Source organism: Lissotriton vulgaris, chromosome 8, assembly GCF_964263255.1.
Source record: "Lissotriton vulgaris chromosome 8, aLisVul1.2, whole genome shotgun sequence".
In the NCBI taxonomy this organism is placed as follows: Eukaryota; Metazoa; Chordata; class Amphibia; order Caudata; family Salamandridae; genus Lissotriton; species Lissotriton vulgaris.
The window spans coordinates 731381468-731405936 of record NC_141696.1 but is presented as its reverse complement, the minus strand read 5'-3'; the positions used below and the strand labels follow the sequence as shown (position 1 = coordinate 731405936).

The window sequence follows — 24469 nt, the reverse complement described above, 5'->3', positions numbered from 1 at the left end:
GGTTACATTTTACAAGTTGGGTCCGTGAAAGCAGTTAAATATGATTATAAAATCTTTATTGGCTATTGCACCCTAAAATGCCATCACCGAAGTCATGAAACAGCTGCCAACGCAGCAATGAAGTGGCTTTTGCGAGGCACACCAGGATAGGTTGATCTATCAGCCTATAATATCCAGTAAATGTGCAAAATATGTCCCAAATATCTGCCAGGTTCATTGTCATTCAACTCCCAATATACCACCATCTGTTTATAAGAATAAAAAAAATGGTGCCTAAAAACGACATTATATTTTACTAAAAGACGTTATTTTTTCTGTAAGACCTAGCTATGCATTTTAGTTCCTTAACGATTTTAGTCTCCATAATAAAATTCATTAATTGGCTTAAACACCAAACTGCTCTGCATTCTGGAGAACGGGAACTAAGAAAACTTAAAATTCAGAACTGTAAGAAAGTGGGTTGGCGTTTGACTGGGGTGTGAGCCCTGGTCAAGCAGCGACCACAATCCTTGTTCGGGTGAGGTACAAGCCAATCCTAAATTAACCTGTGCTCTACCCCTCTGGTAGCTTAACACAGGACAATCAGGCTTAGTTTAGAGGCAATTTTTTCACTATATGTGCAACACTTCAAACAATAATAAAGTGACAACACAGCACAAAAAGGATCCCACCCTAAATCAGAAAAACAGAACTTTTGCTAATAAATAAAACAAGACAAAAAAAATCCAGTCTGCAGAACCAGAGAAACTCAGTTTTAAAGATTTTAGTGAAAATAGTGCCAAAAAGTAAATAGCCATAACTTTGGACATCTGGTCGCGCCATACTGGAACAAAGTCACAAGTTGAGGACGACTGTGATAGATGGAGTGCCTGGTACCCGGACCCAGCCAGACCCACTGAACAAAGTACCTTAAATCCTGGTTTGCGGAGCATTCAGATTTATCTAGTACTACCCCCTCTGATTATTATTTTTCACAATTTAAAGACATTACAGAACAGCATACAATGGATATTTTAAAATCTGTAAAGGCCGGGTCGGCCCTTGATCCATGTCCACCTAAGGTCCTCCCCCCGGTCATCAACTTGAATGGGCCGGTGATAACTCAGATATGCAATGCCATGTTTGAGACAGGGATTTTTCCAACTAGACTGAAAAACACGCTTCTTAAACCACTTCTTAAGAAACCTCACCTGGATGCAGATGAATTGAAAAATTATAGACCCATAGCTAACTTGCCCTTTCTGTCGAAGGTTGCAGAAAAAGCAATGAACATGCAACTGTCAGAATTCATTGAGGAACATCGTCTGTTGGATGATACGCAGTTTGGGTTCCGAAACTGCTCTCATTAAGGCCTCAGAGGACATAAGGATAATCAGAGACCAGGGAGGCACCGCAGTGCTCATATTGTTGGATTTGTCAGCGGCCTTCGACACGGTCGATCATGATATCCTGATCGACCGTGTCTCAGCACTGGGCATCCAACACAGAGCTAAAGATCTACTGTCTTCTTTCCTCTCGGAGAGAAAGCAGGCAGTTAGTCTTGGGCCATTTCGATCGGCCAACCTAACCCTACCCTGCGGAGTCCCTCAAGGCTCATCCCTAAGTCCGACACTGTTTAACATCTATGTGTCGGACCTAGCTAGAGTAATAAAATCTCATGGGATGAGCCTTACCTCTTATGCTGACGACACTCAGTTGGTGTTGGCCATAAATAGAGATGCTGACACTGTAGCAGAGTCTTTCCAAGGAGGCATGCTGGCCGTCAAGGATTGGATGGCCAGCAATTGCCTCAAACTTAACACCGAGAAGACGGAGGTGGTTATCTTCGGGAAACTATCACCTGTCTTGTCCAACTCCTGGTGGCCTGCATCATTGGGGTCGATACCTCAACCGGTTTCAAAGGTTAGGAATTTGGGAATAATATTTTTTGACAACTTAAACTTTGTTCCCCATGCCAACCAAGTGGTGTCCACCGCCTTCTTTAAACTTAGAATGATAAAGAAACTAATTCCATTCTTGCCAGAAAGTGCAGGGAAAACTCTGGTTAGCACTTTAGTAATATCGTCACTAGACTACTGTAATGGACTGTTTGCAAATGCACAATGCAGGGTTATTAACAAAATGCAGACGGTCCAAAATGCAGCTGCTCGTCTGCTTTCAGGGACTCCGAAATTCCAGTCAATCTCACATGTTATTCGGAATTGCCACTGGCTAGCGATCAAGAATCACATACAATTTAAAACCGTATGCCTGACCTATAAGGCTGTTCACAAACAGGGCCTTCAGTTTCTAACCAAACAACTGACGTTCCACTGTCCCTCGAGACATCTTAGATCTAAGACTGCACTTCAGCTAATGGTTCCCCGTACTAAGACAGCCTCCTGGGGAGATAGACGTTTTGTGGTGACAGCAGCAAAGCTTTGGAACACTTTGCCTTTTCACATCTGTTCTGCTCCATCACTGCTCCAATTTCGTAAGACAATAAAAACCTGGTTGTTTAATCAGTAAATCTAAGCTTTAACATCTTGCATAGAATCTGTAGCGCCGAAACGCCCAAGGGCATTTGTTTGCGCTTTATAAATGTCAAAAATAAATAAATAAATAAATATGTCGAAGATGCTTTGTGCGGCCAAAATGATGTGTCGGTTCCGAAATGTGGTGAGTCTGCAGTGCAAGCTCTTGCGGTGTTATCAAGGACCCCATCGACGAGGGCTTGCAATGTGAAGTCCTGAGTCAAGGATTTGTTGCTCAGTCAAGGTGATGCATCAGTTCCACAGAGCTGGGATGAGGGTTCCGTCATCGAGGCCTACCATTGACAACAAATGTGAGGGCCAGTGCCGAGGATGCATTGTTCAGTGGCAGTTCCGATGAGCTGGGCGGTGATGAGGGTCTTTGCGATGGGTCCCATCCTTGCAACAGCGATGATGTGTCAGTTCTGCTCCAGTTTGCGCAGCGCTGGAGAGGAGATGTGTTGGTTCTTCTGGCTCACAGAGGCTGGCAGAGCACCTTAAACCCAATTCCAAGAGTGCAGGACTGGGGTAACATCACTTGAGAGGCTAGACTCTGAAAGGGCAGATGCAAGATTGTAGGAAGCCTGTTGTGTCCCTAAGGCTTCAGATCTGGAGGCCTGCCAACTCGCCCTTAGAGTCAATCTGGGGTTCTGGGTTCAAGAGATGCAGGCCCAATCTTTCTCACCCAGACAAGAGAGCAGCAGGTCAGCAGTCCAGCAGAGTGGCAGTCGTTAGAGCAGCACAGATGTATTTCTTCCTGCAGCGTATCCGCAGGTCCGGAAGTGTACTGAAGAATTGGTGTCTGAAGTCCAATATTTATATCCAGTTGTGCCTTTGAAGTGGGGAGAAGCTTCTAGAGGCAGGCCTTTGAAGTGCAAATATGCCCTGCATTTCTGGCCCTAGCTCCAGACTAAGTACAGGAGGTATGCAGCCCTTTGTGTGGTGCGAGGACACATCCTAGTCAAATGTAAGCTGGGCTGGGTTGAGCTCCTCTCTCCCATCCTGCCAGTGACGGCCCATCCAGTCTCACCTATGCTCCCCATTGTGTGTGGCTGTCTAGGAGAAATACACAAAGCCCAACTGTCAGCTACAGCAAGTCATGTGACCCAGTGACTGACTGCAGTCTCCAAAGGGCTAAGGCAGTTAAAATACCACCTTTATAAAAGTAATATTCAAAATAGTACCCCCTGCACCATAGATTAATCAATGTTTTAATTGCATACCACACGACTTGTACTGTGGGAATCCCCTTGTGATTATGTAACATACCTTGTTCTTACGCATCTCCCAGATAGGTGCATTTGTATATAAAACATCCTGTTGTGTAGTCCAGGTTCTATAAAAGGGTCAAAAAAGGAGAAAGGAAAATATTTTTGGTGTCTAATAAGTGTTATTATTGTGATTTGTTTATCCTTCACTGAATGATGAATACACTGCGTGGTCTGATGTAAAGATCCACAGCAAAAAGTTTTACGTTAGTTGGATTGTTATTATTTATGAGTGTCTATTTATCATATTTGTGCCAGTATATATTATATGAGACATACATATGTCTATTAAACTATCATTCACAATATCAGAGTGTAAAAGGCAACAGTTTTAGGAAATTAGGTGCCTTCATTGGCCAATGAGAGATGGAATAGTCACATGGTCTCAGAATTTAAACAACAATGTAGGGGGTACTATTTTCAATATTCGTTTATACTGCTCACCGCCCCCCATTACCTCAACATGATCACTCCATGTAACAATAGACTACCTTATAAAAGTGGCATTGTCAGAATTGTAGTTTAAAATCAATCTTCACCATAAGTTAGGATTTTTTTTTTTTTTTTAATTTTTGGTAAACCTTTATTGTTACGTAAGGCTGTTACAGTCACAGGCCTACAACCATCACGGCCGGCCATTACTTCAGAGACGGTCAAAGCAATTCAAGAAAGCCAAGCAGACGCAGCATTTCGCCTCCCCAATGCCATTTCCTAGCCCAGGATAGTGTCCGTACCATGTTGGTACCAGGATTAGAGAGGTTTCTTTCAAGAGTTTTAAAGAAGAGCAGGATCTGACGCCGTACAATCAAATTATACCAATGCAAGGGGTTATCGTTGATCAGGATATTCACAGCCGGGACTACTGCGAGCGGAGCGTTGGCACTAGCACGTATTAAACAGGATAGATAATAAACAGTACATTCCGCCCCCCAAAGCAACATCGCCCGCAGTAACTAACAACTTTATAAAAACAGCACCCCTTGTAGTTTAAACCGTAAAAGCGTACAGCAAACACCCTACCACTCGGTTTCCCGAAAGAGAAGTAAAAAGGAAAGATAAAGAGAATAATAAGCAGAACAAGAGAGAAAAAAGGGGCCCTAGAAACGGAAAAAGGAAAAGAAAAAGGAGAATTCCCCTCCCTCAAAACCCCACCCTGCACCCCTGCCTATGGCTACGGCCTCCCCCACAGCAGCATGCCTGTCGCCCATTGTGTGAAACCCGAAATTTAGAAGAGAGAGAAAGAGAACTACCACCCACCTAACCTAAAGAAAGGACTCAAGAGAGGGAAGAAGAAAAGGAGAACCCCGAAGTCTACGAAAGAACAGAAAAGAATAAGAGGGGGGTTCTGGACTACAATTACAACTAGAAGAAAAAGAACAAAAAACGGAGAGGATCCCACTAGCAGTCCCCCGGCCTCTTCCTCGCACAATTGCTATATCTACACAGGATGTAAAAAATGCAGCAAGAGTCAATACAATAAGACAAATTACCAGGGACAAAGTCAATCTAATACGTCGTTAGATAGGACAATGTGTTGCGTAACCCTCACAGCCCCTAAATCAGAAGACGGCAACCCGGAGGAAACGTCATTCATCCTTGTCCAGTCTTGCTTATACCGCCAAAGCCCGCAAAATTACCATTCTCCAGCAAGTACGATGGGCCCGACCTGGTACTGAAACATATCTTCCACCCCTCATTCAGTAAAGTGACGCAGGAGAGCAATGTCTCAATGTTCAAACACGGCAGGAACAGCCCCAGAGTCTCTAGCAGCAGGATGTAGGAAAAAGTTCCATCGCTCAGTTCCAATCTAGCGCCTCCAGATGGTCCTAGGCTTCCAATATCACAGTCATGGGATGTCGCGAGGCTCAGTGGCTCTGGCCCTCCGGTATCAGTGACAGACGCCATCTTGTTGCATCCGGGTGTTGAGTAAGGCATCTCACTGTGTTTCAACGGGTCAGCCGATCTCATTCGCCCCGCCGCTAGGGTCACTTCATCCATCTTGCACCCCAATGATCGGGCACCCTGCACCAAGGTGTTATGAAGAGCAGCTAAGGAAGCCAGCAGATCGCCAAGGTGCAGTTCTGTCCCGTGCTCTCCTTTTGCTATGCTCCCCCTCTCCATGCATTCTTCATTGGGTCGAGATTCAGTCGCCCAGGAGTGACACTCCACCATCCTCACCATAGCCCGGGGCAGCGCAGGTCTGGAGCGGGGCCAAGGCGCAGGCAGCGATGCATCGGGCGTCATAGTACCACCAGCAGGGCCACCGAGATCGATTCAAAGCAGCCATTGGAGTCGGCTCAGCTTAATCGCGGCTCGGAGTAAATTCGGGATCCTCCCGCCGAAAGCAGGACGAGTCGCAAAGCAATTCTCGGCGGCGGATTAGCAAAGTTCTAGCAGCAATATCTGTCCATACAGGGACTCAATAACAGGCTTGTCCCCCACTTGTGCTCCCGATCTCCCAGTCTTAGGGCTGCTGCGGGCCGCGAACGTCGTTGACTGTTTCTCGCCTCAGCAAGCAGGCACGAACCTCGGGATTGCGCCCTCGACGAACGGACGTGTTCATGACCACATGCACTCCGTTGTGCTGCAGGATTTCACGCAGGATGTGGTTCCGGGAGGAGATGATACTCGGAGCCGAGGGACTAGGCGGCCATCGCGGTCGCCGGCGTGGCTCCTCCCCCCATAAGTTAGGATTTTTGATTACAATTCCAAATACACCAAACATAAACTGATTATCTGTTTCCATTTGGAAATTACACTCATACAATTTAATATGGTAACTCCAAAGTTATCCTATAGGAGAGGTGGGCCTCACAGTAGTGAAACATGACTGTAGGAGTTTTTCACTACCAGGACATACAAAGCCTAAATGTCCACGTTTTAAATACATTGCACCCTGTCCTCAGGGTTGTCGAGGGCCTATCTTAGAGGTGACTTATATTGAAATGGAAGGTTTGGGCTTGGAAAAAGGTTTATTTTGCCTTGTCGAAATGTCAGTTTAAAACTGCACACAAACAGGTTGCAATGGCAGGCCTGAGACATGTAAAAGTGCTACTTAAGTGGGTGGCACAATCAGTTCTGCAGGCCCACTAGTAGCAATTAATTTACAGGCCCTGTGCAAATGTAATACCACTTTACAAGGGACTTCTAAGTAAATTAAATATGGCAATTGGTTATACGCCAATGTTACCATGTTTTAAGGGGAGAGAATAAGCACTTTAGGACTGGTTAGAAGTAGTAAACTGCAGAGTCCTAAAGCCCGCAAAAATGAAGTCAGCAAAAACAGGAGGTCTGAAGGCAAAAAGGTATGGGAAAACCAAGCAGAGGATGAGGGATTTAACAACTATGTTCTACTTTCTTATCCCTCCCTGCACTAGCAATTCTGTTTTTCTAGGCAAAATATGTTCTGGAGTGTTGAAAGCTCTATGCATTTTAAAAAACACCTGTGCTTAATTGATCTAAATTCCTAATTGTGCACATAAGGCAACTCGGTGGAGAAATGTGGCATCTGTGACCAGCATTAACGGCTGTTTGAAATAAACAAGCAAAAGTTTCACCAGCATTTTATCGTAACAACATCATAACATCATCATAACAAGGCCCCGATTTGACATGCCCTACAGTTGGTGGCCAAGGTATGCCATGGGGTATGCCATGGTGTTGCGTATAATACAGTACAATGAAAGCACATTATGCAGCACAATTTGCAATTTAAGACAACCTTTGTAACACCCAATGTGCTCTTACTATCTGGCTGTCTCAATATTTTGTCGCAAAAAGGCCACAGACTGCTGGGGGTTTGGCTCCCTTGGTGCATTGCGTGGCCAGATGTCAGTCCCTTATGCCGAACCTCCTATCACCAGTGATGTAATAAGCAGTGCATGATGGGATCTCAAGCTACAGTTCGTTCACTAAACTATAACTGATGAATTTCAGTCATCTTCAGTTTTTCTTTTAATATTAGTTCTTATCTCATTTCAACCCCATACTATAACAATACTATAACCTTTATTTTCAGTGAAAAAATGTGTACAAACACCAATCCCAACCTCTCTCCCACACTCACACAACTTTTACTTGTAAAGCACACGTTCACCCTAGAGTATGTTGACAGTGAGTAACAGATGTTTATTGTTAACTCAATGGTACTAATTTATCGACCTCCGAAGGATGAAAGGCTGAGTGGACCCGCCGGGATTTGAACCTGAGACCATGAGGTCGAACACAGGTCCCTACAGTGGATGCATTAGTCCACTAAGCCACCAGACCAAACTGTCATTCACCTCTAGCTTCCTCACACCACAGTTTACCGCATGGTGCAGTGGGTCAGCTCACTTCATCCATTTGTTCACTTTGCCATGAGTGGCAGCATTTTGCTTGTGCACAGGTGTACTTTCACTTAAAAGGTATCCCATTTCAGCACTGAGGCTGGTGGGCCAGTGTCTGCTTTTATTAAATTGTTTTATTTATTTTTGCAATGGGGAATTTTTACTTTTGGGGGGGCTGCATGCCTTCTTTTAGATTATGGTATTTTTTCCATTTTATTACTTTAAACTTTTAATTCTAATTGCATTTTCTTGCAGAAAATGCAGACTGCAAAGGATAGACATATTAGCTTTGTCAGTGTTTGTTTTTCTTGCTTTAACCCCCGGTATGTTCTTACCGAAGTAAGAAAAATCTATATATTATAAGCAAACCCAATATTTCTTAGCATTTGTGTTGATGTAAATTATTCAGAGATGTAGTCTGGCAATACACTACGTATGTAAATGAAAAAGTAGAGCATGTCAACATTTTGTTTAAGCTAACGTTCTGGCGAGGGAGTATGGACATTGTTGATTATAATGAAACAAAGAATATTTTTATCATTAAAGCTGTGAGTGCATATTTCCCATTACATTTCTCTTTCTTGTAGGAAATAATGAAACAAACGGAAGAGCCAACAACACAGGAGAAGCACTGCTGCGCCCTTGCTATATTCCATCAACCCCATCTCTTAGCACATCTTCAAGTTCTATGGGTACATTGACTCTATCAACATATGATGACTCTACTTCAGGTATGCTTGTGTATCTGATAAACAATTGCAAGCACAGGTCGTTATTTATGTGTAATTTGCTTTTCGTTATGTGATATCTGCAACTTGCTATTGCTAATTGTTTTTTTCTCTGGCCAGTTTTACCTGGCCATAAACTAGCATTTTGCCATAAAAGCAAAATCCCTCAGAGTAGAGTGGGATCAGGGTCTAAATATGGACTTGTAGCCAGAAGCAGTTGAAACTAGGCCTACCTGTAATTCATATCTTGTTAGATTAAGTTGTTATAGTGGCCATTATAAATTCAAATTTCGATTATGCTAGCTCACTTTATGCTGGACTGCTGACCCTACCTGATTAATAGGATTCAGAGCACTCTCACCACAAACAGATTAGCACAAAAGCTAGACTCTTTATCTGTGACTTTAGCAGAGTTGCATTGGTTGCCCGTCAGAAATTGTTTGATATTAAATATGCTTTATGTAAAGGCCAAATGTTGATATGGACAAATATCCTGTGTACCTTAGCATGGGGAGGGGGATTTCTGCCTTGTTGTGCTTTACAATTACTAAGGTCTAGCACTTTAAGGTTTCTAGTCCTATATATATTGTGTTTCAAGAAAACAGGAGGCAGAAGGGTTGCCATTTAAGCTGTTCAAACCAGAGTATCGATCACTTACAGAACTGTTTCTGTTTTGAAGGCCTCTAACGTTGCGGCTTTTGTTTTTGTTTATGTTAGAGTCTGTTCATCTTCAATAATCCAAGGTTTTTAAGTAGTGGATCCAAATGGTAATAGATCAAAGCACTCAATTACACATACCATAGATTGACTTTCAAAAGCTCCATTAAAACGTATTTCCTAGTATTGTACCTCCTCTAATTGTCTGCTGTATGAGTTTATCTTTAATTAAAGAGATGCTACTTTAATTTGGTCATTGCTGGATACTCAACCTGAGATTGCCAAATCCCCAACACCCTGTAGATGAGGTCTCCTATAATTCTGAAGCTCTTTTCAGTGTTCAATTATTGCCCCTTCCAGTTTGCACACAATTTTCTCCATTTCTAGAGGTTGACCGAAATTGTAAGAATAAAAATGTAGGGACCCCACTAATTTCTACATGGCATTCTGTTTCTTCCGAGACCTCTGCATCTCTTTTAAATTGTGATATATTATAAATACATCAATGGGTGTAAACCTTTTGGACCCTTTAAATTGCCCAGTGATCTAGGACCTAAGATGGAGCCAAAATCTAATATGAACATTGGCACCCCAAGTACAGCCTTCAAAGAACAGCACTATCACTAGAGAAACCCTCATAAAATGTTTTCTACCCTCCATCTTCAACTAGGCTTTTCACAGTAAAGCCCCCTCATACTCTCATCTAAGGTTTAACAAGTACACATGGCCAAGACACTTCAGGTTCCCCAATACCACATATATTGAAATCATGAGTCAAAATAGATGAGACAGTTAAAACTTCTCGACAATGTCTCCATGTCTGTGAACTATTTGCTCCCATGTGTGAGAAGAATCCAGCCTTTAAAATTCATGAAGAAATCGAAGACTTACCTATTGAACTATTTGTTTGCATGACCTGCTGTTATGTGTCAGTCTATGAATACATTTCTCTTCTGTGTCTGTAAGGCATCTTCTGTAATGGCCTGCCCCTGCTCACTGCGAAATGATGGTTCCAAATGCATGATCAATTTGCAAGTGCTCAATAAAAGAATGCATATTAGCAAATAAACATCCATTTCATCGTGAATCAGATCTTGCAAATTTTATTTGGGTTGTAAATCTAGCAGTCAAGAATAATACGTGAGATTAGCAGACTATGTGATCCTGAGAACACAGGTAACGCATACATAGGAGATCAAGCAGGGAGCAGATGTAACCAAACGGCCAGTACCACCGACTTCGGAACTGGGAAAACTGTTAACCAGGTTTGGGTTCTGACCTCGGCTCAAACTTTCATTGAGTCTGGGCAAACCACTTAATCATGGCTCGCCTGTCTAATCAGCTTGCTCCAGCCATGTGCACCTTTTTAACGTTTCTGATAGCACAGGCAAGATTCCATTGGCTTGGAAAGAGGCCCGGGTTATGCCAATTCAAAAGAAGGCAAATGTGTCTCCCTCGATCCTCACAAACTACTGTCCACTTTCACTGCTCCACTTATTGGGTACATTACTAGAAGCTCAAATAAACAGGCAACTCGCGGACTAGAGGCCAATAAGATTCTGGACCCATCTCAATTTGGGTTTCACCATTCTCACACCTTAGAATCTGCCCTGCTAGCTGTTACTGACCACATAAGGTGCTTTCTTGATGCCAACATTCCTTCAGTTCTTGTGCTGCTGTCTCTATCTTCAGCTTTTAGTATGGTTTCTTATCCCAGACTTATTCACAGACTACTGGAGATCGGAATCCAGGGCCTGGCATTACAGCAGATTAAGTATTTATTTTCCATTTATCCCCAAACTATTCCATTGAGTTCTTAGAATATCTTAGAATATCCCGCATTATGCCACTGGACAAGGAGGTGCCACAGGGCTCTTGCCTTAGCAGTACCTTATTTAACATCCATATGCCCCACCTTGCTGAGAAGTTCAAAGCCTTTCCTTTCGAGGTTACATCATATGCAGATGATACTCACTTAATTATCTCCTGTGATGAAGACCTGGCCAAACTAAAGAACGGTTCTCAGTCGGGATGATAGCAATTGCTGAGTGGATGACAGTTAATTGCCTCCTGTTGAATGCAAGTAAAACTGAAGTCATACTGTTCGGTAAGGCCCAACAGCTTTGGTCTCCTGACTGGTGGCCTCCAGAACTTGGCTCAGGCCCAAGTCCCAAACTAGAGTAGGAAATATGGGTGTTTAACTGGACGAAACCCTTTCTATGAAGGAGCTGGTTTCATCGACTATTGGCACGTTTTTATATATTGCGCCTATTGAAGAGAGTGTTCTCCTTCCTCCATTTTTCTGTAAGGAGACCCTTGGTCCAACATTGGTCAATTGCCGTTTGGATTATGGCAATGCCCTTTTGGCCTCTGCAAATGAGACGTTGCTTTTCAAACATAAAGTGATGAAAAACTGTCTCCTCTACAATCTTGCATCCGATGCTGCATCTTTCTCTTCTTTTACGGTCATTGCACTGGTTACCAATCCATAAAAGGAGTATCTTTCAAATTTGCTGTCTGACACTCAATCCTTTGCATAGACAAGGTCCCAGTTACCTATCTTCTCCACTTTCACACCACTGACCTCCTAGACTGCTTAATTCAGTGATAAAAGTGCTGTTTACAGTTACACAAGTCAGAAGGACCCACACAGGAGGCAGATCCTTTTCCTACTTATCCCCTATGTACTGGAATAGGTTACCATTGCACATCTGCATATGTATGGATCATCTCCAATTCTGAAAATTACTGAAAACACTGCTCTTGTAATGCAGTAGTCTCTTGCCTGGTTTCATGTTCTGGTTTTGGAGCCAAGATACTCCTCTTGCGGGGGTGTGTTCACCATATGTAATTAACATAACATAGCAATCACCTTGTGGCTAAAAAAAGGCATAATGTATTCTGAATCTCATGTTTAGCACTCTAACACCCCTGAGCCAAGTTTGCTTTATATATAACTGCAAAAACGAAATAATAGTGCAATAATAACGAAACTATTTGTAGAGCAGCTACTACACTTAGTCAATTACTCATTCACAAAGTGCAATTGTCTAAACTTTGCCTCCAAGATATATTAAAGAGCATTCCCACAATATTCCTAATCTTACTCATGGAAAAAGTACTAGAGTGGATACCAACCATAGTTGGGCCCACCATCAAGTTAATGGAAACAGTTGCTGTGGTCCAGATGAATATGGATGTAAGCATATTTTTTAAAAATATGCTTTGTACATGCGTCTCTTAGGTCTGCGCTCCACTGCCTTCAACCAATGGGCTCCAACAAGTGAGGAGGGGACCTGCAGATTGTGCAACTACAGGTCTGAATCATGGTTGCATCTTCTGTGCTGTTGTCCCTCCCTTTACGCTCCCAGAAGACTTCTTTTAAAACCTTTATATTTCAAATTGGGCAACAGAACATGTTGGGAGGCATCAGCCCTTTGCTTTACTTCCTTAGACACTCAAGTGCTTGTAAGGACTGGAAAATATGTGAGACTCCTGGACAATCTCTTTTTACCCTCTTTGGCCCCTGCGCTTCCAGTTCCTCCCCCTCAAAAACGTATCACCTACTTTTTTCGCCCCCCTGTCCTAGTATTCCTGTATTAATCTATTTTATTCTTGGCTTTGGAATCCTGTTATGTGATTATAATGGTAACTACGAGATTGTCTTGTTAGTTATATGTATATGAACTTAAACCTTGATGGTTTTCTTAGTTTTTGCTTTTAACGTGGTAACTGCGCTATGATGACACTTTACTGCAATGGTTTTAATTAACTGTGATAATTTAATAAAACCTACTGCTGACCTACTGCTTTGTACATACATTCGGCCAGCTCCTCTCCAGCATTCTTCACCTCTCTCTCCCTTCTTTCCTAAATGCTGAATTTTCTGCTGACTTCTGGTTGGCTGCTGCGCCTACTTGGGAGTGTTTGCATCAGTTCCCTTGTACCTTGCCTCATGCCTAGATACAGCTCAACCATGGGATGAGCATCATCAAAGATAAACAACTAAAGAAATCAGTGTAAGAATTGTAATGAATAGAGGAATGTGGGCCAGCCATGACATGCGTGGAGGTGCTACATGGGGTTATTGTGATATCACGGTGACCACCCACACCATCAAGATGACACATTTTAAGAGCTCTTGCCTGTTGTCCACAGTGTGGTGTGGATAGTAAAATGCGTAATGAAAGTTAAATTCTCGATTACTAATTTATCAAAGCAAAACGTGCTAGTCCTTGACAAATATATAAACATCCGCAAGACTCCTTTTCGAGCTGAGTAGTCACTTAAGCCCATTAATTGTATTTTGGGTTTAAATCTCTTGTTCCTACACTTGTACACCGACAAGTGTTGTTCTTGCCAGAGCCTCCAGTCCACTGGGAAAATGGCAGTGGGTCAGAATGATCAACCTTGCCTTGATTATTACAGTTGTGTTGTGATCACAAAAATGTCACTTTGAATGGTTATCGAAGCATTTAACGCATTGGGTGCATACAGGTCAGAGGAAGTTGGAATCTCCAAGGGGGTGCCACAGGGCTCTTGTCTGAGCCCCACTCTCTTTAACATATATGTGGCACCCCTGGCTAACATCATGAGAAGATATGGATTCATCCCAATATCTTATGCGGATGATACGCAACTCCTCTTTCCTTTTAAAATCTTCACACCTGAGGTCAGAAACTCCTTCTCCCAGGGCATGAAAGCAGTGGCACGATGGATGTCCTCCAACTATTTACAGTGCAATGTAGCGAAGACAGAGGTCATGTTGTTTGGTGAGGCAAAAACTGCTCTGGACCCCAGACTGGTGGCCACAAGATCTCGGCCCAGTGCCCAAACCTAAACAAACTGTCAAGAAGCTGGGAGTCCGACTAGATCAGGAGCTCACTCTCAAACAGCATGGCAACCAGGTGGTGGGAACATGCTTTCATGTAATTGGTATGCTGCGGAAAATCTTCCCATTACTACCCGACACAACCAGGAAGACATTGGTCCAGGCGCTTGTTCTGAGTCGTCTGGACTATTGTAATGGCCTGCTCCAGTCTGCCAATGAGGGAGTTATAAATAGACTTCAGGTGGCCCAGAACACGGCTGCGCGCTTGGTTCTGAACGCTCCTCCCCGCACGCCTTCTAAACCTCTGCTGACAAAACTACATTGGCTATCGGTCAGACAGAGGGCCAAGTTTAAGGTATGCTGTACCATACACAAAAGCTTGAATGGAATGGGTCCTGCATACCTGACCACCAAGTTTATACCTTATACTCCTACCCGGACACTTAGATCAAGTGAGCAAGGCCTTCTGTGTGTACCCAGAGCTAAAAAAGCTAGACATGGAACGAAAACACTATCAATAGCCGGACCATCTCTCTGGAACAGTCTCCCAATATCCCTCAGGTTGTGCGCAGACCACCTTCCTTTTAGGAAAATGTTGAAGACCTTCCTGTTTAAACAGTAGACCAGAACATTTGTAAAGGCCCTTCTTCTTAATTCTCTGTAGAAGCCAAAAGCGCGGAGATACTCCTCCGGGAGTGAAGCCAGCGCGGTACAAGCTTGCAAATAAATAAATAAATAAATGGTTATCGAAGCATTTAACTAAAGGCCGTAAGAAATAAATGAGTTGTCTGTTATCCTCTACTCTTTCGTTTCCCCACTCCTCCATCATTATTTAGGTCAAAATCATTATTTAGCTCAGGCTTTTGAAACACCTTTTAGCTGTCTCGACAGACTATTCTTTTTCCAAGAAAACCATACAGATTATACATTAATAGTGGGTCATAGGTCAGCAGGCTCCAACCACTGTCCAATTAAACTGTCATTCATATTTTGTTTCTGCCTGCCACAGCATACTGCACGGGGAAATGTGTCAGCCCACTTTACCAATTGGCTCCCTTCATTTTGAGTGTCTGCATAAAGCCTATTCACATTGCTCAAAACCACCTAAAACATTTCCTTCCTCTTTAGTGGTAAACCTGTCTCCAAGTGTGCTTTTTATTTTAGTTATCTTTTATAGTTACTTTAAATAGAGGCTCTTTATTTTGCCCACATTTTGGGTGCCCAGTTAGATAGTGATGTATTTTCTGTCTCCTTTTCAAAGCTTTAAAGTGTTTTGATTACATAGTAATGTGTTAACTGCCTGCAAAGTGAGTGCTTGGTTAGCTGGTGATTTATTTTATCGCCTTCACAAATAATAAAACGCATGGCACAATTGAAAAACTTAATTTAAAAACAATCACTATTAAAATGGCTACGTCTATGAAAGTTGTTCAATTTAAAACTTTTACTGCAAGCATATAGTGGCTACAGGTGTTTTTTCTTTCATTTTCTTTTTGCCGCACATTCTTGCAATAAAAAAAAACTAATAACCATCAAACCAGCAAAGCCAGACCTGTTGAATTTGCCTAAACTCGTCAGTGACAGAAATCAGCACTTTCAATTTTGATAGCTGTTGTTTTGACATCTCTTATTTAGAAAAGAGTGTTTTTTATTGCCAAAATGACAATTTTAATATACAGTTGTAAAATCAATAAAAATATCAACGTGGCCTTATCAATTACACCGGCGGAGTTGAAACGGTCTAACATTTTAATGTTGAAAGTTTCTGCCTTTGAAATCGACCCCAGGCTTTGGTGATGGCGGGAAAACATATGGTAAATATTGTCTGCTAACCAAGCCAGTTTTCGCTGAATTTATTCCATCAATAAATATTTTTATTTTTGGGCCAATGTGTGACTCTGAGTTTTAAATGATGCCTTTAACTGCCAAAGCCTGGACTTTCATGGAACATGCAGAAAACGGAAGATAAAAGAAAACAAACCTGATAAAGTCTGCTCTTTAGCCAAAACTGGCAGCAACATACCTGTTTTCTGCAAGCGACTTATGGGAGAGAGAGCAAGAGATACACATGCAATCTATGGTGTGCTCAGGAAAAAGAAAAAAGTAGTTTCCTGATATGTGCTGTGGAAGGATCCAAGCTTTCCTTATCAAAATGATGCTTAAGAAGCTATGCTCAAAGGAAGTGACAACTGGGAAAGGAAACAAGGGTACCCTACTCACTTGGAGCCTGGGTGTAAAGTATTAAAGGAAACAACGGCTCCTGTGGATAGATAAGAACTTTTTCTGATGGGTATAACGCACAATGGCAATGTGGGTGGTTCAAGAGATGTCAAAGAAGGAAGCTGCGTATACACTTTGAGAATCTGTTCATCAATTCGTAAAGTTTATGTAAATATATATCAACAATTTATACAAAGTATCCGCAACATTACATACAAACATATAATCACAACAGTGATGGCGTGTCCCAAGTGAATGCTACCAAAAAAGAACCTAAACTACTAAAGTGAGACATAATACTGTGTAGACAACACAAGGTTTCAAGTTTACATTCAGTTTGAAAGAGACTGTTGTGTTCATTATACGTGTGTCCCTCACGTGACACCTTACCCTGTGTGCTCACCAGTGTCCCTGCGAGGACACCGTACCAGCAGTGAGGTCACCAGCTGATAACTGTCAGAAATAACAGTTACCAGCTGATCGCCGAGCTGACTGCAGCTGCGCTCCACGTTGAGGAGCATGCGTGTTGGCTTATGAATAAACGAGTTAAGAACACATAAGTGTCGAGTATTCTTAACAATACTGGCGACGAGGGGCCAACACGCAAGAACCCACGGAAAAAAAAGCTGTCTATAAATGGAAATCGTCTGAGTTGAAAAAAGGAGCAGGCAAGGTAACACCAACCAGACCAAGCAAACATATGAAGAGCGGATAAATGAAGAAAATACCATAAAGGAAACCGAAGAAAAAAAGAGCCGAACGATACAGTGAGTGAAATGACGCGCTGGCAAAGTGGGTGAAACTGATGCGCAGAGGAAATTTATATGCAGCAATAAGCGGCGCTAATGAATGAACAGCTAAAATAAATCAGGCATTTTGGAGGAAAAAAAACTGAGCGCTGTGAAGAGAACATTCAACTGCCAAGCCAACGGAAAAAGACGGAAAAAGCAAACGGCCGCAGCAGTGAACTGTCAAAGAGGAGCTGAGGAGAATCGGAGCCGATCACCACGTCATCGCGTCGTAACGAAATTGACGTTGGCGGCCATTTTAGGTGTCAAGCGAGAATACATAGAACTCTAGCTCACCAAAACGAAAACGAGGAAGTGAGTGCAGAGTGCAAACACTACGCGACCCAAACACATCTCTTCAGTAACCAGAGGAGTAGCAGTGCATCGGATCATCTACAAGATCTAGGTGAAAAACGGTAAATTCGAGATAATCTATTTATTTATTTATTTATTTAGCGATTTATAGAGCGCCTGGTGACCCGAAAGCATCCTCGCGCTATAATACTTGTGGAGACCAGAGGGGGAAGGGGAACTATTTTGGGAAAAGAAGAGTTTTCAATTTTTTACGGAAAAGGAGGTGGCTGGGTTCCAGCCGCAGGAAGCGGGGGAGTGAGTTCCATCCTGAATACGCTTTTACTGAGAAGCGCCGACCGCTGGTGCGTGCCTTCCTAAATCTAGGGACATTGGCCAGACGCTCGTTATCCGAGCGCAGGGGTCTGGGGGCCTTGTAAGGGGTGACCAAGTCTCTCAGGATAGCAGGGCCTAGACCGTTGAGGAGTTTGTGGGCGGTACACAAGGCCTTAAATTCTACCCTCTGACTATTGACTCAGAATATTACTGCTGCATACAGTGACTTTTATTAGTGATTAGAAAACGCTCGTGGGACTTTAGTTCAACCAACCTAGCAACTCAATATGAAAGGTTAAACTGTACAGTAGCACAGAACATATAAAAGCCATATTTACAGTAGGCATTATACAGTACAATCAGAATAAGTGACTTAGCAACCGGTTGCTTTTGGAATCTGTCACCCCCTGAGTAGAAAAAAAAGCATACTTCACTACAGCCGTATAAGCGACCTCATTAAGCGTATGATGAATAGGAACACGCTTTAGAGAGTGAATGTGTGCCGATCTAGCAGCAGAAAAAAAAAAGAGAAAAGGGAAGGAAACAAAGCGTAGTAGAACCATTAGACATAGAAGTACATTACAATAGTCACGCTATAAAGACTGAGTGAACATCCAACTAGCAGCAAAAAAAAGGAGAAATAGCATAGTAGTGTCAACAACTCAGAAGTACTTTACCTAAATTAAATCAACACACAAGGAAAATGAGTGACTTGGCTACAGGATGTATATGGAACCTCTCGCGCCCTGAGGCATTTCTGCGTGCAGGTAGTGTACCAGTCTTAAAGTGGGAAGAGTGGAGGGACTATTTCCTCAACTTCCTTTCCACAATTGAAGAAGATGCAGAATTTAAGCCCGAAAAAAAGTACAAGATGTTGATGCACAACTTAGGTGCTGGAGGAATAAAAGTGTATAATTCCATAAACAAAAAAACTAGGGGAGGAAATGATAGTGATGTGTTCTCCAACGCAATTGATGACCTAAACGCATACTATAAACCTTCAGTTTGTGTTGGGGTAGATAGATACAAATTTTACCATAGGAAACAAGGGAAGGAGGAGACAATAGATGACTATGTATCTGCTCTTAAAGATCTAGCGATTAACTGCCGTTTTGGAGGACTACATGATGAACTAATAAGGGACCAAATAGTAATGCAAGGCTCAAACGAGAACATTCAAGATTATCTTTGGGCAAAGGGGGAGTACCCACTGCAGAACATAATTGATATAGCGAGGAAAGCGGAACTTACTGGATGATGTGCCAAAGCTGTGTTAAATGACGAAAAATAAAGAAAGAACCAGACCAGGTCAGCAAGGTGTCCGATCAAAAGAGTTGGAAAGTCAGCAAGCAAACTGTAAGAAAGGAAGACAATATACAACCAGAAAGAAGACTAGAGAAACGGGGGAAAGGATATTGTTACCGATGCCTGAGCACTGCACACATGGCATATGATTTTAGATGTCCCGCCCGTGAAGCAAGGTGCACATTCTGTGGCCTAATTGGTCATTTCAGCAAGGCATGTAATAGGAAGAAACCACAACATGTAAAAGCAGTGGTCGACGGAGAGGATGAGTTGGATGATGACACAGATGAAGACATTAACATGTACATCCTCAACATAGACGATGAACAAGAAGAAGAAAAGGAAACTGGAAAAGGAGCTAAGACAAGAAAACCGATGTGTACCATGACAATTGGTGGGGTGGAAACAAACATAGCTGCGGATTCAGGCTCACCTTACACCATTGTGAATGAAAAGGTGTGGAAAGCAAAATTCAAGGAGGTGATCAGTGGGAGACTCAATAAACCGGACATAAATATCAAATCATTTGAGGAAAAACCAATTGAAATATTAGGGTACAGGACTCTCAGGTTCATGTTCAAGAGTAGAGAGGCTCAATGTAAACTCTATGTATCGAAGGTAGGACCATCTGTACTTGGATGGATGGACCAAGGAAGTCTAGGAATCAGGCTGGATCCTAATAGCCGTGAGCCAGTGCTTAGTATGACAGACGCAGACGACTACGCAAAATCTCAAGGTAGAATGCCTATCAGGACCGAGAATGACACTAAAACAAAAGAAATGGTTGAGTCACGCATAGCAAATGTAAGGGAATGTTCCAGCAAAATAACAAGGGATGAATGGTTGGAGGAACAAATGAAGAACAAAGGCATAGGAATACCATCCATGCCTTGGGAAATGATTGGCATCGACGTGATTGGACCGGTATCTGACGGGAATGAATTACAATACATAATGGTTATAATTGACCACTACACGAAATGGCCAGAAGTAAGGGTCAATAAAAAAGCTGATTCTCTGCACGTGGTCCAATTCTTGGAAGACACCTTTACGCGTGAGGGATTACCAAAAAAGTTAGTAAGTGGTAACGGGGTACAATTCACCTCAGTCGTGTATCAAGAGGGAGAGGGAGGACCAGATAGCTAGCCCGTATCCCCGTTTTATATATAATTTAATCAAAAAGAGACTAGCTAAGGTAGGGGGAGGGGTTTATTTAAACCGAACTCTAGTTTAAAGGTATTAGTGACTCAATTCTGTTTTGTCAGAAAGTTGTGGCACCTGGTTGGTGTGCTCATGAAGCCCTCACCCACCAACCTAGTTGGTGGCATGCTTCATCATCGGGCCCACCCAGTGACACCTAACGTGTCCCGGGTGTGCTACGACGCCTGGTGACAGCGGAGCAGGTATATCACTGTGTGTGCGGTGAGGGATGTTTTGGATGTGAGTTAAAACGGCTTGGCGGTGGTCCCAGTACCCGAAGGTAGAGCAGACTTTATTACCTGGGCCACCGTCAGCGGTTAAAAATAAGGCAGGTGGACGTTAGAGGCGAGTTACGACCTCCCACGTCCTTGGTAGGTCAACATGTTTCAGCCAGTGCCTTATGATTATGCTGGCTTTCTTCAGGACAATTAAAAAGTGTGTGTGATTAAAACTAGTGGACGTGTGATACAGACTATGTGTCTACACGCCCTAAAGTGTATCTATGTGTGAGAGGGGGGGATTCCCTTCTCAAGACCACCTGTACATATAACAAGTATGGACAAAGACAAAACATACAAGGAAAGAAAGAGTCACTTGAAAGATATGCATGAAAACTCATGACAGCCGACTTAATAGCGTGGGGGTGAGGGCTATAAGCGGCTAGGGTGTAATGGTACTGGTGGTACCATTAGTGTGGGGATCACACTAGAACATCGTATGTAGGGTGGTTTAAAACAGCGATATTCACAACTTTAGTGAATGGTGAAAAGGTAAAGAATGAGTGGGAGATTTTCTTACGCTAGTTTTAAGGATACTTTCTTCAAAGTTATTGAAGAGGCAGATTGGTAGATCCTAGGTGGGAGAAAAAGATATGTCCACTGTCATTTAGGAGACCTGTAGGGAGAAAAATGACAGCGCTTACCTATGGTAGGGGTGGTTGTTCGATCATACTCACAGGATTACTGACCAGAGCCTGCTGTGGACCTGCAGTGCCTCCTTCGCAGAACCGGTGAGAAGTGGCCAGTTCATCACCTACTGCCATACACCCAATGACTTCAACTGGACAGTCTTTTATCTATAATATCAGCCATATCCATACCAGGAGCACTCTCGTGTGTATCCTGTCTCGTGCCTCTCCTCCAGAGAAAAATAGACAGACTGTGCACAGCATTTGCTTACACTTTCCAACTGCTGTATTTTGATTGCTTATATATGACTTGGTCGTCTCTTTCAAACTGAATGTAAACTTGAAACCTTGTGTTGTCTACACCGTATTATGTCTCACTTTAGTAGTTTAGGTTCTTTTTGTAACATTCACTTGGGACACGCCATCACTGTTGTGTTTATGTTTGTAAATAATGTTGCGGATACTTTGTATAAATTGTTGATATATATTTACATAAACTTTACGAATTGATGAACAGATTCTCAAAGTGTATACGCAGCTTCCTTCTTTGACATCTCTTGAACCACCCACATTGCCATTGTGCGTTATATCTATCAGAAAAAGTTCTTATCTATCCACAGGAGCCGTTGCTTCCTTCAATACAAAGGAAGTTACAAGCACAAGAAGGAAGGCTGTTGCATAAGAAAAACGCAAAATAAACTGACATGAAAGCCACCAATAGATACCCAATGAGCTGATACAAGGCCCATTCTAATTATTGGTATTGTACCTAACAGGTCTTCGACAGCAGGCAGCTAAAGGCTGCCTTTAGGCAAGACTTAAAAGGGGTTTCGATTGAATGTTTGACATAACCATATCTACTGAGTGGAGGGGATTACTTTTATTGAATTTTTCTCAGCTTCTTCCTCGCCATCAGAGGATGGCTGCAATGCCCTAGCCCTGGTTTTCTCAGAAAATGTGGTAAATATTTATGTCTCCTTTCCTGCGAAGTCTTGAAATGCTCCCTGTCTTAACACTTGATTTGAATCCTCAGACAACAGCCTGAGGCTGTTATAATTTAAACCAATTAAACTTGAGTATTTGTCTCCTCTTACGGTTTTGGTTACGTCTGGCTTCCCGCTTGATCCAGCATCCCCCTCCATTCTGAAATGGGGTTTGTAAGCTGTCCAGCCTTTGCCTTGTGAGCTATTAAATAGATCCCTGGTGTCAGGACGGGTTCCACAGACGTGAAGCATGCTATTGTGGCCCCGCTCCTCAAAAAGTCGTTTTTAGATCCTAGCCAGCCTGAAAATATTGACCCAGCCCATTGCTACTATTTTTCTCTAAGATCAAGGAGAAGTATGTCAATCTGCAGCTCTCCACCTTTTATCAAGGCCAATGCCCTACTCCATAAGACTCATTTGGGCTTTCGCCCTGCTTATAGCACAGAGTCTGCCTTGCTGCTTGCCACAGAATCCATCCGCCAAATTCTGGACATAGGTGACACCGCAGCACTGCTAATTTTGGCTCTCAGCGCGGCATTTGACACAGTTTCCCACAACCTCCTGATCGAGCATTTGTGAAACTGCTGTGTCGGCCATACAGGCTTGCTGTGGTGTTTCAAAAACCCTTTCACTCTCATCTGCTCTAATCACAGCAGGGAATACCAAGGGCTGGTCCCTGAGTCCAAGTTTATTTAATTTATACATGCATCTACAGGCGGTGGTCATCAAAATGCATGAATCAAACATCATTACATACACAGATGACACTCAGCTCATCATCACCCTGTCACAGAATTCTGCCAACATGACTGCCTGTCAATGGGCTCATCTCGTGGAGGTCACCTCATGGATGGATCGAAATTTGTCTTAAGCTGAATGCTGGAAAGACTGAGGTTCTGATCCTGAGCAAACAACCTACTATCTGGTCCACCACCTAGTAGCCTGAGACCATCGGTCCTTTATCTCTTCTCAAACCCAGGGTTCTAAACCTGTGCATATGGTTTGACAAGAAGCTCACTTTTGACAGCCAAATCACTGCTCTTGCAGGGAAATGCTTTGGTATCCTATAGGCCCTCAATAAAAGCCTTATACTTTCTTCCAGAATCTACAAAATAAGACAGTAGTTCAGGCACTGGTGATTTCTAGGCTGGACTACTGCAACGTCTTGTATTTAGGGGTGTCACAGACTCTGCTGTAGAGACTTTGGTGAGTGCAGATCGCAGTGGCTTGTCTTCTGCTGGAAATCCCTAAATGGGCATCCATGGGAGCCGCGCTCTCTAAGCTGCGGTGGCTTCCCCTGAAGATAAGACTTGTCTTACTGCTTCAATGCTCTTGCAAACAAGAAGTCACGATATATGCATTCTTTTATTAAACCCTACGTACCTTCTAGGAACCTTAGATCCTCTGGGGCCCTGCTGGCAAGCAACCCCAAAGTGAATAGAGTGCGCACCGGGACCGTTCTTTTAGCTACCTAGCACCAAAACTCTGAAACTCTCTACCTCTCTCGTATGTCAAGCCCTATCAGAATCCCACTTCCGTAAAAAATTAAATACTTGGCAATTCAGATGGGGCTGATTCTATGAAGATTCAGATGTTATTGGGCCTTCAGGAGCTGGACTTTTAGCGTTAGGACTCTTTGACGAAGTACCCATGCGCTCTACAAGTCTTATTATTATTATTATTATTATAGTTCAGCTAGACTACTCTGTGACAAGCTACCAGAGGGTGGAGGAAAGGTTAATATGGTGTTAATACCACATTTGATCCCCTCTGATCAGTGGGTTTTACACCTTGCTGAAATTCCATGTACTGAAAAAGTCTTTAATGCCGTTGGGTGGAAATTTCTTTTCTATATGCTGGAACAGTTTATTTTTGGTCCAGTTCCTACTGCGTGGACAAAATTATTATACTCAGACCTCATAACTAGTACTAAGATGGGCAGGTTGATTTCTGAGTCTGGCCATTGGAAAGGAGCATCAGACAGGGATGTCTCCTTTCACCTCTCTAGTTTTCCTTGGAAGTGGAACCTATGACTGACATGCTTTAACATAATATGTTGGACTGGGGAATAACAAAAGAGCAAAACTCACATGTCATATCTTGCTATCCTTGTGACA

At 42.8% G+C, this 24469-nt stretch overlaps 1 protein-coding gene across 1 annotated transcript in view; it reads left to right on the top strand.

Annotated features, from left to right (window-relative positions):
- The window catches only part of CFAP47 (cilia and flagella associated protein 47), a 2734468-nt gene that overhangs the window by 383821 nt on the left and 2326178 nt on the right, over positions 1 to 24469 (top strand). Inside the window, exon 28 of the mRNA XM_086934611.1 lies at positions 8694 to 8837. Coding sequence (XP_086790737.1) covers positions 8694 to 8837 — 144 coding nt within the window. The remainder of the gene's footprint in view (positions 1 to 8693; positions 8838 to 24469) is intronic.